The sequence below is a fragment of the Taudactylus pleione genome, unplaced genomic scaffold (assembly GCF_031769625.1).
Source record: "Taudactylus pleione unplaced genomic scaffold, aTauple2 ptg000138l, whole genome shotgun sequence".
Lineage (NCBI taxonomy): Eukaryota > Metazoa > Chordata > Amphibia > Anura > Myobatrachidae > Taudactylus > Taudactylus pleione.
In genome coordinates this window covers 11402152-11417860 of record NW_028284540.1, presented here as the reverse complement: position 1 = coordinate 11417860, position 15709 = coordinate 11402152, and the positions used below count along the sequence as shown (strand labels likewise).

The 15709-nt window shown below is 43.2% G+C and overlaps 1 protein-coding gene across 13 annotated transcripts in view; it reads right to left on the bottom strand.

Annotated features, from left to right (window-relative positions):
- The window catches only part of CLASP1 (cytoplasmic linker associated protein 1), a 483598-nt gene that overhangs the window by 121889 nt on the left and 346000 nt on the right, over positions 1 to 15709 (bottom strand). For all 13 annotated transcript variants that reach the window (XM_088473663.1, XM_088473650.1, XM_088473651.1 and 10 more), the window contains one exon: positions 10396 to 10459. In XM_088473663.1, the coding sequence (XP_088329789.1) occupies positions 10396 to 10459 (64 nt within the window). The remainder of the gene's footprint in view (positions 1 to 10395; positions 10460 to 15709) is intronic.

Below are 15709 nucleotides of genomic sequence, written 5' to 3'. Positions count from 1 at the left end.
TGCTTCATCGTTGATGGAGTCCAGACCTAAGATAAAAAGAACAATTCTGGGCAAAAGGAAAGACCTCTAATACCCTTTTGGGTTCAAAGTCAACATATCATTTAAGTGGGAGTGTGTCTAGCCGTAATGGTCAAAAATCTTGACTGCATCATCCATATAGGTCAGCATGTCCCTGGTCAGATTCACCAAAGGAAATATCACCTTGTTAGCCCAGGCCACCATCAAAACAGGTCTGAGAGAAGCCCTAGGCATTGACGAAAATCGATTTAACAATCCCCTTGCATTGGCTATTCAAGCTGTCCTTTAAGGATGCTGCATCAGGAATGGTGATGGTGGTGTGCTTTGACCAGCCAAGGAATGGGGGTATCCACCAGAGGCGCATTCTTGCATTTAACCATATCTGCATCGTAAAAGTATAGCAAATTACTTATTGCGTTTCAACAAGGAAACTGGCTGACGCTCAGGTTCCACCAGATCCTGGAAATGCAAGGCTTGGCGGAATGCCAGTACCAATTCCTCCACCAATTGTCACTGGAGAAATTCCAATTCCATGTAGCTGGGTCCTAGGCAACCTCCCCCTCCTCCAACTCAGAGAGATACAAATCTAATTCATCTAGAAACCGGACCCACACAGAGCAGAACTCATATGTTATTTTTACATAAGGTAACTTCCTTAATATATTAACTATATTTTGTAGTATACACAGTTGTATGTTTACAATTTATGTCGATATCAAATTTAATGCTGCATCTCATTGGGGTTAATTTTTCCTATGCTAGGCTAAAGTCATGGCACATCTATGGTCTGTAGAAATTTTTTAGTTAATATGTAGATCTCTCTAAGAACAATAAAAGAGAAAAGGTGACACATGGACTATGACACAACAATTGTTACAAAATGTACACTGAAGGACCAAAAACAAAAAATTCAACATTTATAACTTGAGCCAGAGACAGCTGCCTAACAGTTTTCCCGACTCACACTGTTACTCATATACAATCAAAACAATGGAAGGGGCCCAAAGGCGCTGTCTTTCTTAAACTAGTCCAATGGATGGTGTAAATCGCATGGACTTCTAATCGCATGGACTTCAGTTTATTCTCTGAATGTGGCCTTCCCCGTATTCACAGTACATAGAGAAGAGGGAAGGATAGATTCTTTAAGTCAGAATTCTTCAAAAACCACATGGAAGAAAACCTCTGCGGCACTCACCTAAATTAGGTGGTATACGTTCATGTAAAGATTTCTTTGTGCATTTCACGGTAGCTCTATTACCTGACCTGAAATCTTCTGCCAATATTTAATTTACGCATTTGATGCTCTTTTGAGAAACTTTAATTCCACAGTTACCTACAGATTCAGACGTGTAAGATAGAGATGACCAATAATTGCCCTCCAGCGGGGCTTTCAGTTACGTGATTCTGTTTGACGTTTGGAGAGAACAAACAAGAATGAGGTGGCGATGCTGCGTTATTATAGCTGCCGGTCACACAGTCAGCGCACATAGCATAGCAGCAACTATCACTATTCAAATTCCTGTGTAGCACCCCCACTAGTCCAGCAAAGTGCAGCAACTCTACGTGGCATCGATTCCACAAGTGAACAGAAGACCTCTGGAGAGATGTTGACTCATGTCGTCTGGATAGCTTCCCACAGCTCCCTGGTATTTGAAGGTGCAGGATATTGGGTGTGAATGGACCTGTCCAGCACGTCCCATAAATGCTCAATTGGAATCATGTCGGGCAAACGTGGTGGCCACACCACTCGTCGGAACTCTCCTAGAATCAATTCTGGACAACTTGGGACTGATGACATGGTACATTATGCTGCTGGAATATTCCATCATTGTGGGAGTACATGAAGGGCTGCAAATGGCCATCAAGCAAAGCAACGTAACAGTTAGCGGTCAATGATGTGTTTAGGCAGGCCAGCGGACCCAACCCATGCCACATGACCACACCCACACCATTATGTATCCGCCACCAGCCTGCACGGTGCCTTGTTCACAACTGAGGTCCATGACCTTTTGGTGTCTGCGCCACACCCAAACCCTACCATCAGCCTGAAACAACTGAACCAAGACCCATCAGACCACATGTTGCTAGTCCTCCATGGTCCAATTAGCAACGTCTCAAGCCCAGGAGAGGCGCTCTTTCCGGTGTCGTAGTGTTAACAGGGGAACTCTGGTGGGTCTTCTACTCCCATATCCAATGGAAGCTAAAGAACGCTGCACTGACCTGCAGGATATGCGACCGGTACTTCCTGCATTTATTGTGATAGCCAGTGTCGCTTATCTGTTACCGCAGACAATTCTGGCCAGACGATCTTAATGGTCACGATCATTAAGCACCCGTGATCGGCAACTGCACTGTCCACGGTGGGTGGTAATGCCTTCCATGCATTATTCCAGATACACATGTGACACCATTGATCGAGGAATACTGAATGTCCGCACAACTTCGGAATGGAATGTCCCATCCGTTGGGCACACACCATCATGCTCTGTACGATCTCTGATAATTCACGTCACCTTGCCATGAGCAGCCTAGCCGGTGTTCAAACTGACTCACGAGATGTCAAATTACAACTGATGCAGGCCTTGGCATTTCCAAGACATTACAGCACAGTGACGCCAACTACCATTACCTTTACATACTGTTAACCCATTACTTTTGGCACTTCAGTGTATTTACAGGATGCAGTGTAAGCACAATTGAAAACCTTAATAAAAAACAGTGAACTGGAAAGAGTTAAGGCTGCCCAAGCCTCCCTCCATCACCGCATCCTCTCCCTGTAGTTTAAGATGCGGAGACTCAATCTGATGGGTTCAATGGTCACGCAAAGCAGCAACTCGTGTGGCCATTGACTATGGCACCAGCTTCTTCTCAGAGAATTATTACTGAAATCGGAGGTCACTGTAGCAGAAGCAGCCACATCGCTAACAAAAATACAGATGAGTGCTTCATTCTCCTACAAATGGAGACTGTACAGGGACCAAATAATGACCACCATTATGTACACTATTATTGCTTGTTTTTGCCAAAGGCAGTTTATTTAAATAAAACAATAACACTTGTATGAGATGCCCATTAAATTTTTGCACTAAATTGTATAAAGACATGAACGCTCATAAGAACAAATATTAGTGAAACCATGAGTAGATTACCGCTGTTATCCCACATTATGCTCAGGGCTGTAATACCATGTTGCTCAATGGGGCTGGTGACACAACCCACACTCTGCATAATCACAACACAAATGCAGACAATATACACTCCTTCATTTTAACAGTGTAATGCTGCATTTTTAAAGCACCAAAAACTGAAAATAAAACAAAAATCAATGTTTAACCAACTCCAAGGAAACCCTTGCTTTTCAAATCTGCAAAGAAAAAGAATAAGTGAGAGAATGGGGACAGTGACAGACAAAAATAAATAGACATTAAAAGGACTTACTCTCTTGGGTGAGATCCACAGCAATGCAGAGCATGCAATAAAACAAACCACACGTTAGTATTTGTCATGAGAACAACAAAACCCCTCTCACAGACTCCAATATGGCCTGTCTGCTACCAGAGATGTCCGATTATTCACCAACTCCCTGTTTATACCCGAAGGTCATTTTACACTTTAGTAACATTTAAGGGAGCTGTATACAGGTCGACCTCTGTTTGTCTTTCCCACAATATGGATCAGAAAACACTACCTTAAACAGCCAGTTCTGATATAATTCCTATTTTCTTAATGTCTCAAATAGAAATACTACTGTCCCTTGCTGCTTTCAACATTACATTTAAATAAATGTAATTCACACAAATGTCATCATTGTAATCAATATTGAAATGGTGTAAAATTAAGCTGAAAACAATCATTCAACAATAATCTGCACTGTAAAAAATATTAACTTAATATTACAAGGCACTAAATATATTTACAATCAACAATACATTTTTCAACACAAAAACTTATGTGAGAGCTAACATTTAAAATAATAGATGTGAAGTGGCAGTCATGTGCCAACGATATGGCAAACAACTCAATGTGTATGATCCTGGAATATAATCATTTGCATTAATAATTATGTAATAAATGTTATAGACAATATACCATGATATAAGAAAAAAAAAAAAAGCATTGTGAAATTGACAGGAAAGGTTACAGCAAGTAAAAGGGTCACTGAAATGTAGTGCAACTATGATAGGGGGTAACTATGATAGGGGGTAAAACACAGATTCATAGGAAAATCTCCTAGATGTAGCCACCTTGGGGATTAGATGTATTAAAAAGGAATAGATTATCTGTGTTGATTCATACTGTACTGACATTAATATAGTGGTGTTAATGGTAAAACACTATACCTATATCTGCATGTCTAAAGGGAATTGGTATGTAATGCCGGCAGCTCATTAGCCGACAGATGAAATACCGACGCCGGAAGCCTGAATGGTCTACATCCCGACTGGGTCTGGTAAGTACCCTAACCCTCCCTGGTCCCCGCATCCTAACCCTCCCTTAGTGGTTCCTAAACCTAACCTCCCCCCCGATGGTGCCTAACCCTAACCCCCCTTCCCGCTCCCTAAACCTAACCCACCTGGGAGGGCACTAGTCCTAACCTCCCCCTTGTGGTGCCTAACCCTAACTTCCCCCTTCCCATAGAATAACCCTATCCCTCCCAGAGAGGAGGTCTAACCCCAAGTCCCCCCCGGGGGGTGCCTAAACCCCCTCCCTCTGCAGCGAACAGCTAGAAAGCCCCGTTAACCTTCGTTCGGGATGCCGGCTGTCGGGATTTCAACGTGGGACAAAAGATAGGAGTCGGAATTTCGATGCCTATTTTTAGTCCTCGGTCGGGTTTCCATTGTCGGAATTCCGACGGCCGGCATCCCGGCCAACGCTAATCTGACTGCATATAGTCTAAAGTACTTCACAAATCATAATTGGGTTTGATTCCCACCATGGCCCTAACTGTGTGGAGTTTGTATACAGCCATGACCAAAAGTTTTGAGAATGACAAGTATTGGTTTTCACAAAGTTTGCTGCTTCACTGTTTTTAGACCTTTTTGTCAGATGTTACTATAGTATACTAAAGTAAAATTACAAGCATTTCATAAGTGTCAAAGGCTTTTATTGATAATTACGTAAAGTTTATGCAGAGTGTCAATATTTTCAGTGGTGACTCTTCTTTTTCAAGACCTCTGCAATTCGCCCTGGCATGCTGTCAATCAACTTCTGGGCCACATACTGACTGACGGCCGCCCATTCTTGCCTAATCAATGCTTGGAGTTTGTCAGAATTTGTGGGTTTTTGTTTGTCCACCTGCTTCTTGAGGATTGACCAAAAGTTCTCAATGGAATTAAGGTCTGGGAAGTTTGTGAAAACCAATACTTGGATCATTCTCAAAACTTTTGGCCATGGCCGTAGTCTCCCTGTGCTTGATTGGGTTTGCTTCGTGTACTCCGGTTTCTTCTCACACTCCTAAAATATACTGGTAGGTTAATTGGCTCCCAACAAAAAAATTAACCCTAGTGTATGTGTGCATGTGACAGGGAATATAGATTGTAAGCTCCACTGGGGCAGGGACTGATTTGAATGGACAAATATTCTCTGTAAAGTGCTGTGGAATGTGAATAAAGAACTGGTAATAAATAAAAAAATATATACATTTCTCGGGGGAACAAATAATAATTTGCACCAATCTAACAAATCTACAGGGAGAAATAAAAACACATTACATTGTTGGTTGCAGCAATAAGGTTCGGTAAAGGGCAAGCAACCTCAAGTAGGCTCTGGTAAAGGATAAACAACTCGTTTAGGGCTCTGGTCAAGGGCAAGTAACTCATTGTGTGGTCTAGTAAAGAATGGGCAACCAGCCGCGGGTTCTGGAAAAGTGCAAGCAACCTGCCGTGAGCTCCGGTAAAGGGAAAGCAAACCCCTGCGGGCTCCCGTAAAGCGCAAGTAACCTACCGCAAGCTCCATTAGGGGGCAGGTCATTTAATGCGAATAGTGGAAACCACGCATGCAAATTCCCCCACCCTGTTAAAGTGCAGAAAACCTGTCACTTGCTTTGGTAAAGCACTGCCAACTCACCATTGGTTACAGTAAAGTACAGCCAACCTCAAAGCCCATGGAAAAGTGCAGCTAAATCACTTTATTTGACAAGAGTTTCATAGAGAAGGTCACACAATGGCCAATACAGCTTTAGAAGCACTAGTTGCAAGCACTGCTAAAGAAGCATAAGTGGTCCCTAAATGAATCTGGATATGCAAGAAACAAGCCACAACACAATAATTAACGTGCAACATGCAAGGTAACCAGAAAAGCAACGAGAATGCATGGGAGATGTATAAATACATTCTAGCCTAAAATTTAAAATAATGTGTGAAAATGTAAAGAGGAGCGGGCACTCCTAGAGTTTAAAACCCAGCAGAGCACAACGCTAAAATAATCCAATAGGTTATGGATAACAAACGTGGTACTGAGATGATTTGTAAAAATAGAAAAAGTGTATTTGAAAAACAAAACAGCGTACAGGCTTCATACAGCATAGTAGTATGGCTGAGTTTCATCTATGCTGTATCAAGCTCGAACGATGTTTTGTCATGCATTAAAAGTACACTTTCCTTTTTGCAAATCCTCTGAGTAACACATCTGTTATTTGTTGCATTGTGCGTATATATATATATATATATATATATATATATATATATATATATATTAATATTATACTCAAGTCCGGTCAAGGACAAGAAAGAGACCAGCACAACAACTCAAATATGCAAAAAGGTTGTGATGTCATAACATCATAAAAATGGCCATGCTCAATAAGAGTAGATACAATTGGCAAGCAATGGATCACTTAGCAGGAAGCAGTATATGCTGAATACTTAGCATTTAGCCTGCTGACCATAATCGCAGCCCTAGAGCATGGCCATTTTTATGATGTTATGACATTACAACCTCTTTGCATATTTGAGTTGGTGCGCTGGTCTCTTTCTTGTCCTTGACAGGACTTGAGTATACTGCATTTATTTTATATGTGAATACAGCACCTAGATGTCTTTTTTTAAGTGTGTGTGATTTTTCTACTTGGAGATATATATATATATATATATAGATAGGAGGTGAGTAGGAAATTTCAGGTAAAAGTAATTGGTACGTTCTCCCTGTAAATATAGGGTGTCAGCTGGACCACGTGGTGGAGCATTGGGTATGCTCCTTATTGAAGGTATGTATAAGGTCTTATGGAGCATACACACGGTCAGATTTGTCAGACTTATCAGATTTGTCAGATGAACGATTGAACGATTAAACGATTTGAACGATTTTACCAAAGTTTTGAACGATTTGAAAGATTTGAACGATTGAACGATTTTTGACTGCATGAAAATGAATGGAATCGTCCAAGTCTGGCTGCAAACCCATCAGATGTCAGATATCGTTATCTGACAAACGGGAACGCGCATCGTTGATCGTCCATCGTTCAGGCATGTCAGATATGAACGATTTTCCTTCAGATATGAACGACTGAACGATTTTTAAATCGTTATCGTTCATATCTGAAGGAAAAATCTGATCGTGTGTATGCACCATTAGCGACTCACGTTAAAATATATAATGAGGTTATATGTGTAAGTGTGATTCTGTGCAATATATATATACCACAAAGAAAAAAATGTGTTTGTGCAAAACCAATATATCATAAAATAAATTTGTATTTTAATTCACATAAAGCAAACAACATATAACAATCAGGTAATAGTGAGCCTCAAAAAGCTGTACCACTGACACTCAGGTTTGAGTGGTCCCCTGTGCAAAATCTGCATACAGTAAAGTGCAATGTGCTATAAATATTGTAAATATCAGACTTCCCTGCCTCTTGCCTAAATTAACTACTAAGATAAGCACCTGAATGATTTATTGCGCTTTTTAGAAACCTTCATTTAATATTTTTTAAATCCTTTTAAAGTGTTTTTGGAACACTCAATATTAATTCTCCTGTGCCTATTATATCAATTGCTTTTTATTCTTCTATCAGTATATGTTTTACCTTATATTTATCTAGTATATAGAAGGGAAGTCTATGATATTTACAATATTTATAGCACATTGCACTTTACTGTTTCAGATTTTGCACAGGGGACCACTCAAACCTGAGTGTCAGTGGTACAGCTTTATGAGCACATGGAGTCTCACTATTACCTGATTGTTATATGTTGTTTGCTTTATTTGAATTAAAATACAAATTTATTTTATGATATATTGGTTTTGCACAAACACCTTTTTTTCTTTGTGGTATATATGTATTGCACAGAATCACCCTTACACATATAACCTTATTATATATTTTAACACGAGTACGCAAGTTGCTAAGACCATATACATGTGTGTATATATACAGTTAGGTGCATAAATATTGGGACATTGACAGAATTTTCATATTTTGGCCTCTATTCACCACCACAATGGCTTTGAAATGAAACAAACAAGATGTGCTTTAACTGCAGACTTTCAGATTTAATTTGAGGGTAATTACATCTAAATCAGGTGAATGGTGTAGGAATTACAACAGTTTCAATATGTGCCTCCCACTTTTCAAGGGGCCAAAAGTAATGGGACTATCAACTCAAAAGCTATTTCATGGACAGGTGTGGGCTATTCCCTCGTTATTTCATTATCAATTAAGCAGGTAAAAGGTCTGGAGTTGATTCTAGGTGCGACATTTGCATTTGGAATCACTTGCTGTCGACTCTCAATATGAGATCCAAAGAGCTGTCACTATCAGTGAAGCAAGCCATCATTAGGCTGAAAAATCAAAACAAACCCATCAGAGAGATAGCAAAAACATTAGGTGTGGCCAAATCAACTGTTTGGAACATTCTTAAAAAGAAAACGCACCGGAGAGCTCAGCAACACCAAAAGACCCGGCAGACCACGGAAAACAACTGTGGTGGATGACAGAAGAAATATTTCCCTGGTGAAGAAAAACCCCTTCACAACAGTTGGCCAAATCAAGAACACTCTCCAGGAGGTAGGTATATATGTGTCAAAGTCAACAATCAAGAGAAGACTTCACAAGAGTGAATATAGAGGGTTCACCACAAGATGTAAACCATTGGTGAGCCTCAAAAACAGGAAGACCAGATTAGAGTTTGCCAAACAACATCTAAAAAAGCCATTACAGTTCTGAAACAACATCCTATTGACAGATGAGACAAAGATCAACTTGTAATAGAGTGATGGGAAGAGAAGAGTATGGAGAAGGAAAGGAACTGCTTATGATCCAAAACATACCACCTCATCAGTGAAGCATGGTGGTGGTAGTGTCATGGCGTAGGCATGTATGGCTGCCAATGGAACTGGTTCCCTTGCATTTATTGATGTGACTGCTGACAAAAGCAGCAGAATGAATTCTGAAGTGTTTCGGGCAATATTATATGCTCATATTCAGTCAAATGCTTCAGAACTCATTGGACGGCGCTTCACAGTGCAGATGGACAATGACACGAAGCATACTGCAAAAGCAACCAAAGAGTTTTTTAAGGCTAAAAAGTGGAATGTTATGCAATGGCCAAGTCAATCCCCTGACCTGAATCCGATTGAGCATGCATTTCACTTGATGAAGACAAAACTGAAGGGAAAATGCCCCAAGAACAAGCAGGAACTGAAGACATTTGCAGTAGAGGCCTGGCAGACCATCACCAGGGATGAAACCTAGCGTCTGGTGATGTCTATGCGTTCCAGACTTCAGGCTGTAATTGCCTGCAAAGGATTTGCAACAAAGTATTAAAAAGTGAAAGTTAGATTTAGGATTGTTTAGTTTGCCCCATTACTTTTGGCCCCTTAAAAAGTGTGAGGCATATATAGAAACTGTTGTAATTCCTACACCGTTCACCTGATTTGGATGTAAGTACCCTCAAATTATATCTGAAAGTCTGCAGTTAAAGCACATCTTGTTTGTTTCATTTCAAAGCCATTGTGGTTGTGAATAGAGGCCAAAATATGAAAATTCTGTCAATGTCCCAATATTTATGCACCTGACTGTATATCTATCTATATATATATATATATCTATATATACATACACACATATATATCTATATATGTGTACATACACACAAATATATATATATACACACACACGCGCATTTAAAATGCTATGTTTTACATTAAATCTATACATCTCCACAGGTGAGCATTATAAAGCGGTGTTTTTCAAAGCCCGTCCTCATGGAACTTTAACAGTGCATGTTTTCCAGGTCATCTAGTTGGAACACACTAGACCTACAGGTGGTATTAATTATTACTGGGGATACCTTGAAAATAAGCATTGTTAGATTATCAGGAGGACAGAGTTTGAGAAACACTGTTATAGAGCAATGTTTATTTAAATACATGTACCTTGCTGTGTGGATCAGCAAACATCCGAGTGAAAATCTCACACAGCCTTTTAAGCTCCACGCGGCTGCAAATAAACACACATAAGTTACAAGATGCTAAACTACGTTCGCTGTTCATGTTATTATAGTTTACTACAAAACTACTAATAAATTAGGTATTGCAATCCTTTAATAAAGAGGAAATAAGTGGGAATGAGAAATAAATATGCAATTCTGTATATAGAGTAATAAAAATTAGTTATGGTAAGAACTTACTTTTGTTAACTCTCTTTCTTCAAAGTCCATAGGGTCCACAGGGAGACCTTGGGGTATAGCTGGATCTGGATCCCAGGCACCACGCAGTTAAAAGCTTTGCTCCCAGGATGCACTGGAACCATCCTCCTCTATACCCCGCCCCCGAGCCAGAGGCACCTCAGTTCGTAATTAGCCAAAGGCCAGAGGAGGTAAAAAAAAAGAGAAGGAAAACTGGAGTACTCGAGAATCACCCTATGGACTTCGAAAAAAAGAGTTAACAAAAGGTAAGTTCTTACCATAACTCATTTTCTTCTTCAGGGGCCATAGGCTCCACAGGGAGACCTTGGAGATGTCTCAAAGCAGTCCATTTCAAGGGTGGGGACGCTCCTGCGATGAGAGGAGAATCCGGCGCCCAAAGGAAGCATCCTGAGAGGCGAAGGAATGAAATGCATAGAACCTTAGAAAGGTCTGGATAGACCACCATGTGGCCGCCTTACAAAGCTGAACAGCTGAGGCATCACGTCGAGCTGCCCACGAGGGGCCCACAGACCGAGTAGAATGAGCGGTAACAGAAGTCGGAACAGGCAGGCCTGTCTGTCTGTAAGCCTCTGATAGTCATACAAAGCCATCTAGCCAATGTTTGCTTGTTAAAAATAGTTATGGGTTTCGCGCTATAGAGTAGTACCTCTGTTTGCTTGTTGGCTGGCCATCCCTTCTTGTGAACTCCATAGAGCGCAAATAAGGAGTCTGATTTCCGAAGGGAACTTGTCTAGTCCACATAAATTCTGAGAGCACGGACCACATCCAAAGGAGGCCTCACCTGCCGAGAGGTCAGGTGACTGAAAGGCCGGTACTATAATCTCCTGATTAATGTGGAAATTGGAAACCACCTTAGGAAGAAACTCAGGGCGAGTGCGAAGCACAGCCCTGTCCTTGTGAAATATCAGAAAGGGAGGACAACAGGAGAGTGCCCCCAATTCTGACACCCTCCTGGCAGATGCATTTGCCAGCAGAAAAAGAGTCTTAGTGGTTAAGCACTTAATTTCCACTGAATCTAGTGGTTCAAATGGAGGACCCTGGAGGGCCCGGAGAACTACCGTCAAATCCCAAGAAGCCACAGGGACGATGAATCCGGAGAACTCCCTGAAAAAAGGTGTGGATATCCGGGAGCGGAGCTATCCTTCGCTGGAACCACACTGACAGTTCAACGAGGCCAGGTGTAGGCCGATGTCCAAACCAGCTTGAAGGGTTGCTAGTATTCTGGAAACACTTCGTAATCCCTTGTGCGACACTACTGGAAATAAGTATGACACACTCTAATATATCCTGGCTGAGGCAGGTTTACACGCTCGAAGCAGCTAGAGAATCCCCTGGACCTTAGGATGGATGTCTCAAGAGCCACGCCGTCAAAGACAGACGATCCAGGTCTGGGTAAAGGCAAGAACCCTGATACAACAAGTCCGGACGCTGAGGTAGCAGGAACGGAGTGTCGATGGAAAGACTCCGCAGATCTGAGTACCAGTGACGTCTGTGCCAAGCTGGAGCCACCAGCAGGACCCTGCCTTCATCCTGTTTGAACTTCCGAAGAACCCAAAGAAGCAGAGATACTGGAGGAAATAGGTACACAAACTGGAAGGTCCATTTCACTGACAGAGCGTCCACTAAGCTTGCTTCGGCATCTCTTGTTCTGGACCCATACACTGGCAACTTGTGATTGTGATGGGAGGCCATGAGGTCCACCTCTGGGAGACCCCATTTGTCCACTAGGAGTTGAAACACCTCTTGAAGAGACCATTCCCCTGGATGCATGTTCTGACAGCTGAAGTTCGCTTACCAATTGAGGACTCCCGGAATGAACACTGCCGGGAGGTGACACTCTGCCCAAGTCAGGATGCAGGACACTTCTGTCATTGCTGCCCGGCTCAGAGTTCCTCCTTGATGGTGGATGTAAGCCACCGTGATGGCGTTGTCGGACTGAACCTGCACGGCTTTTCCATGAAGAACGTGTCTTGTCATCATGAGGGCCCTGTACACAGCCCGAAGTTCCAATATGTCGATTGGAAGGATTGCTTCGTTCGCTGTCCAACGGCCCTGAAATGAGTGCGGGCCAGTTACTGCGCCCCAACCCCGGAGACTGGCGTCCGTTGTCAGAAGTACCCAGTCCGGGATCCAAAAAGGGCGACCCTTGGTAAGATGAGTTGTTTGTAGCCACCAAGACAGAGACAGGCACACCTCCGGAGAAAGCACCAGCGTCTGAGTCCTTATCCGGTGGTGTAACCCGTTCCACTTGAATAGTATCAGCCCCTGCAGGGGCCTTGAATGGAATGGGCATATTCCACCATGTCGTATGTGGACACCATGGATCCTAGAACCTGCATTGCCGAGTGTACCGAACCCGAAATCTGCGCACTCGCAGTTGCAGAGAGATCTTTTCTGGAGTTAGAAAAAATCTCTGCTGATAAGAATCCAGAAAGGCTCCCAAATGAATCATCCTCTGTGAGGGAATTAGGGAGGACTTTTTGCAAATGATCAGCCACCCGTGCGCTTATAGACATGCGATCGTCAGGTGCAGGTGTTGCTGAAGTACCTCTGGAGAGCCCGACAGCAAAAGGAGGTCGTCTAGGTACAGCAGGAGTCGTATACCCTGACTCCGTAGGTGCGCTGCCATGATGGCCATAATTTTGGGAAATCCCTCGGAGCTGTGGAGAAGCCAAAGGGCAGCACTCGAAACTGAAAGTGTTGTTGCAGTATAGCAAACCGCAGATAATGCTGGTGGGAAGACATTATTGGGACATGTAGGTATGCATCCTGAATGTCCAGTGATACCATGTAAGCCCAGGTTCCATAGCCAGTATGATGGATTGTAAAGTTTCCATCCTGAACCTGGGCACCCTGAGGAACTTGTTCAGAGATTTTAGGTTGAGGATAGGCCATTCGGCTTTTGAACCAGAAACAGAGTAGAATAGTAACTAGTCCCGCGCTGAGACAGTGGAACTTGTACAATGACCCTTGCTTTCAGCAAGGACTCTATGGCCTCCTGGATCTGCAAGATCTTGTTCTTGTCCAGCAGAGGGCTTGTGCAGAAAAACTGGTGGAGAGGCCTTCGACGGAATGAAAGGGCGTACCCTTGAGAGACCACTTCTTTTACCCAAGCATTCTTGGTGGTGTGACACCAGCGCTGGGCGAACTAAAGAAGTCGGCCTCCCACTCGGAGATCCCCCAGAGGGAGGCCCGTGCCATCAGGCTGAGGAAGTAGGGCGTCTGGCACTCCAGCCCTGTTTCTTAGGCTAAGGAAGAGGTTCCATTGAAGGCGCAGACGCTGATGGCAGAAAAGCGGACTTAGATTTTTGCTAGTGCTTGTACAATTTTGTCCAGGTCTGGGTCAAACAATATCTCTCCATTGAAGGGCAGGGCCTCCAGGCCCTTTTTGGAATCAATGTCTGCCCTCCAGGAGCGTAACAGGGAGCGCCGAGCAGACACGGCTGCGGCCAAGACTCTGGAGGTCAGTAGACTGGCATGCAAAGCAGCCTCACCAATATAAGCAGTCGCATCCCTCATGTGGCCCATTAAAGAAATTTGAGCTTCAGGAACCGCCTTGAGAAAGGTGTCCTTGTCCTCCAGGACCATCACCCAGCTCTTTATTGCCTTGGCCACCCATGAAATAGCCATGGACGGACAGGCCACGGCTCCCGAGAGAGAGTAGATCGATTTCAGGCAAGTCTCCACCTTCCTATCTGTAGAATCCTTCAGAGAAAAATAAAAGGACAGCATTGGCAGCATAGTACTTTTAATCAGACGAGTAACATGAGAATCTACCGCAGGTGGTGATTCCCACTTCTTGCAGTGACCCTCAGGGAACGGATAGCATGAGGCCAAACGCTATTGCGGTTGATACCTCTTACCAGGTGATTGCCAGGCCTCCGCCATGTGGACTATCAACTGGTCAGAGAGAGGGAAAACTGCTGAATTCACCTTTACCTGTTTAAATTGAGGGTATTTGGATTTAGGGGCAGGAACCTTTACCTGTTTAAATTGAGGGTTTTGGGATTTATTTGCCCCTAAATCCAAATACCCTCAATTTAGATCTATATCTAGCTATATCTAGTGTGGATCGGTCCGCCCATACCAATGCGAGAATATTAATATTTGATTTAGGCTCCACCTCCTATGAAGGGGAATCAGAATCAGACGCCTCAGCCACTTCCCCATCATCCGATGACACATCTGTGTCCTGCGTAGACTGGGACGACAACACAGGGCGTTTAGATGCAGTCTGAAAGGCCGTAGACGAAGCTGCCAAACTCTGAACTGAACTAGATAAAACATCCACCCATGGTGGTTGTACAGCTTGGTAAGACCCTGGAAGGGAATGCCAGACTGTTGTGGTACCGGAGGGGATTGCATATAGTGCGGTAACCCCTGGTAGGGAGTGACAGTCTGTGGCACAGTAGTAGACTGCAACAACTGCGGGTTACCCTGATAGGGAAGGATGGCTTGTTGGGGTAACACCATATGGGGTAAAACGGCCGGGACTGTCAGGCGACCCGCAATGGAGGCCAGCACCTGAGAAAAAAAATGCCCAAGGGGAATCCTGTCCTGTTGTTGGGGGATTTGAGGGGTCAGGCAACTGATAGCACATCACACATAACCCATCCTGAGATAAATCTTCCTTTCCCACCCCTGCAACACAGAGCCTGCAGGAGAGCAGAGTGGATGCAGCAGTGCGCTCGACCTCCTCGTCAGACATGTCTGACAATATATATATTGAGAAATCAGGAAGAGCGATACTAGACACTCACAAAGTATGAAAGTCACTGGCCCAACAATATGGCACTGTGCAGCACACAACTGTATGTGACAGACCTCACAAAAACTCGAGTCTATATTTGTGAGATTAGAGAACCTCCACAAATACACCTGTTAGGGCTGTAGAAAGGGATAGGGATAGATATAAACGGACAGAATCGGAAAAAAGACACAGACAGTCAGCGCTAGCATAAGTCACATACAATGCAGATAGAAATCACCTACTGCAAATTGAAAATACAATCAACTGCCCAGATTCAGGGTCTGGGAAGGCT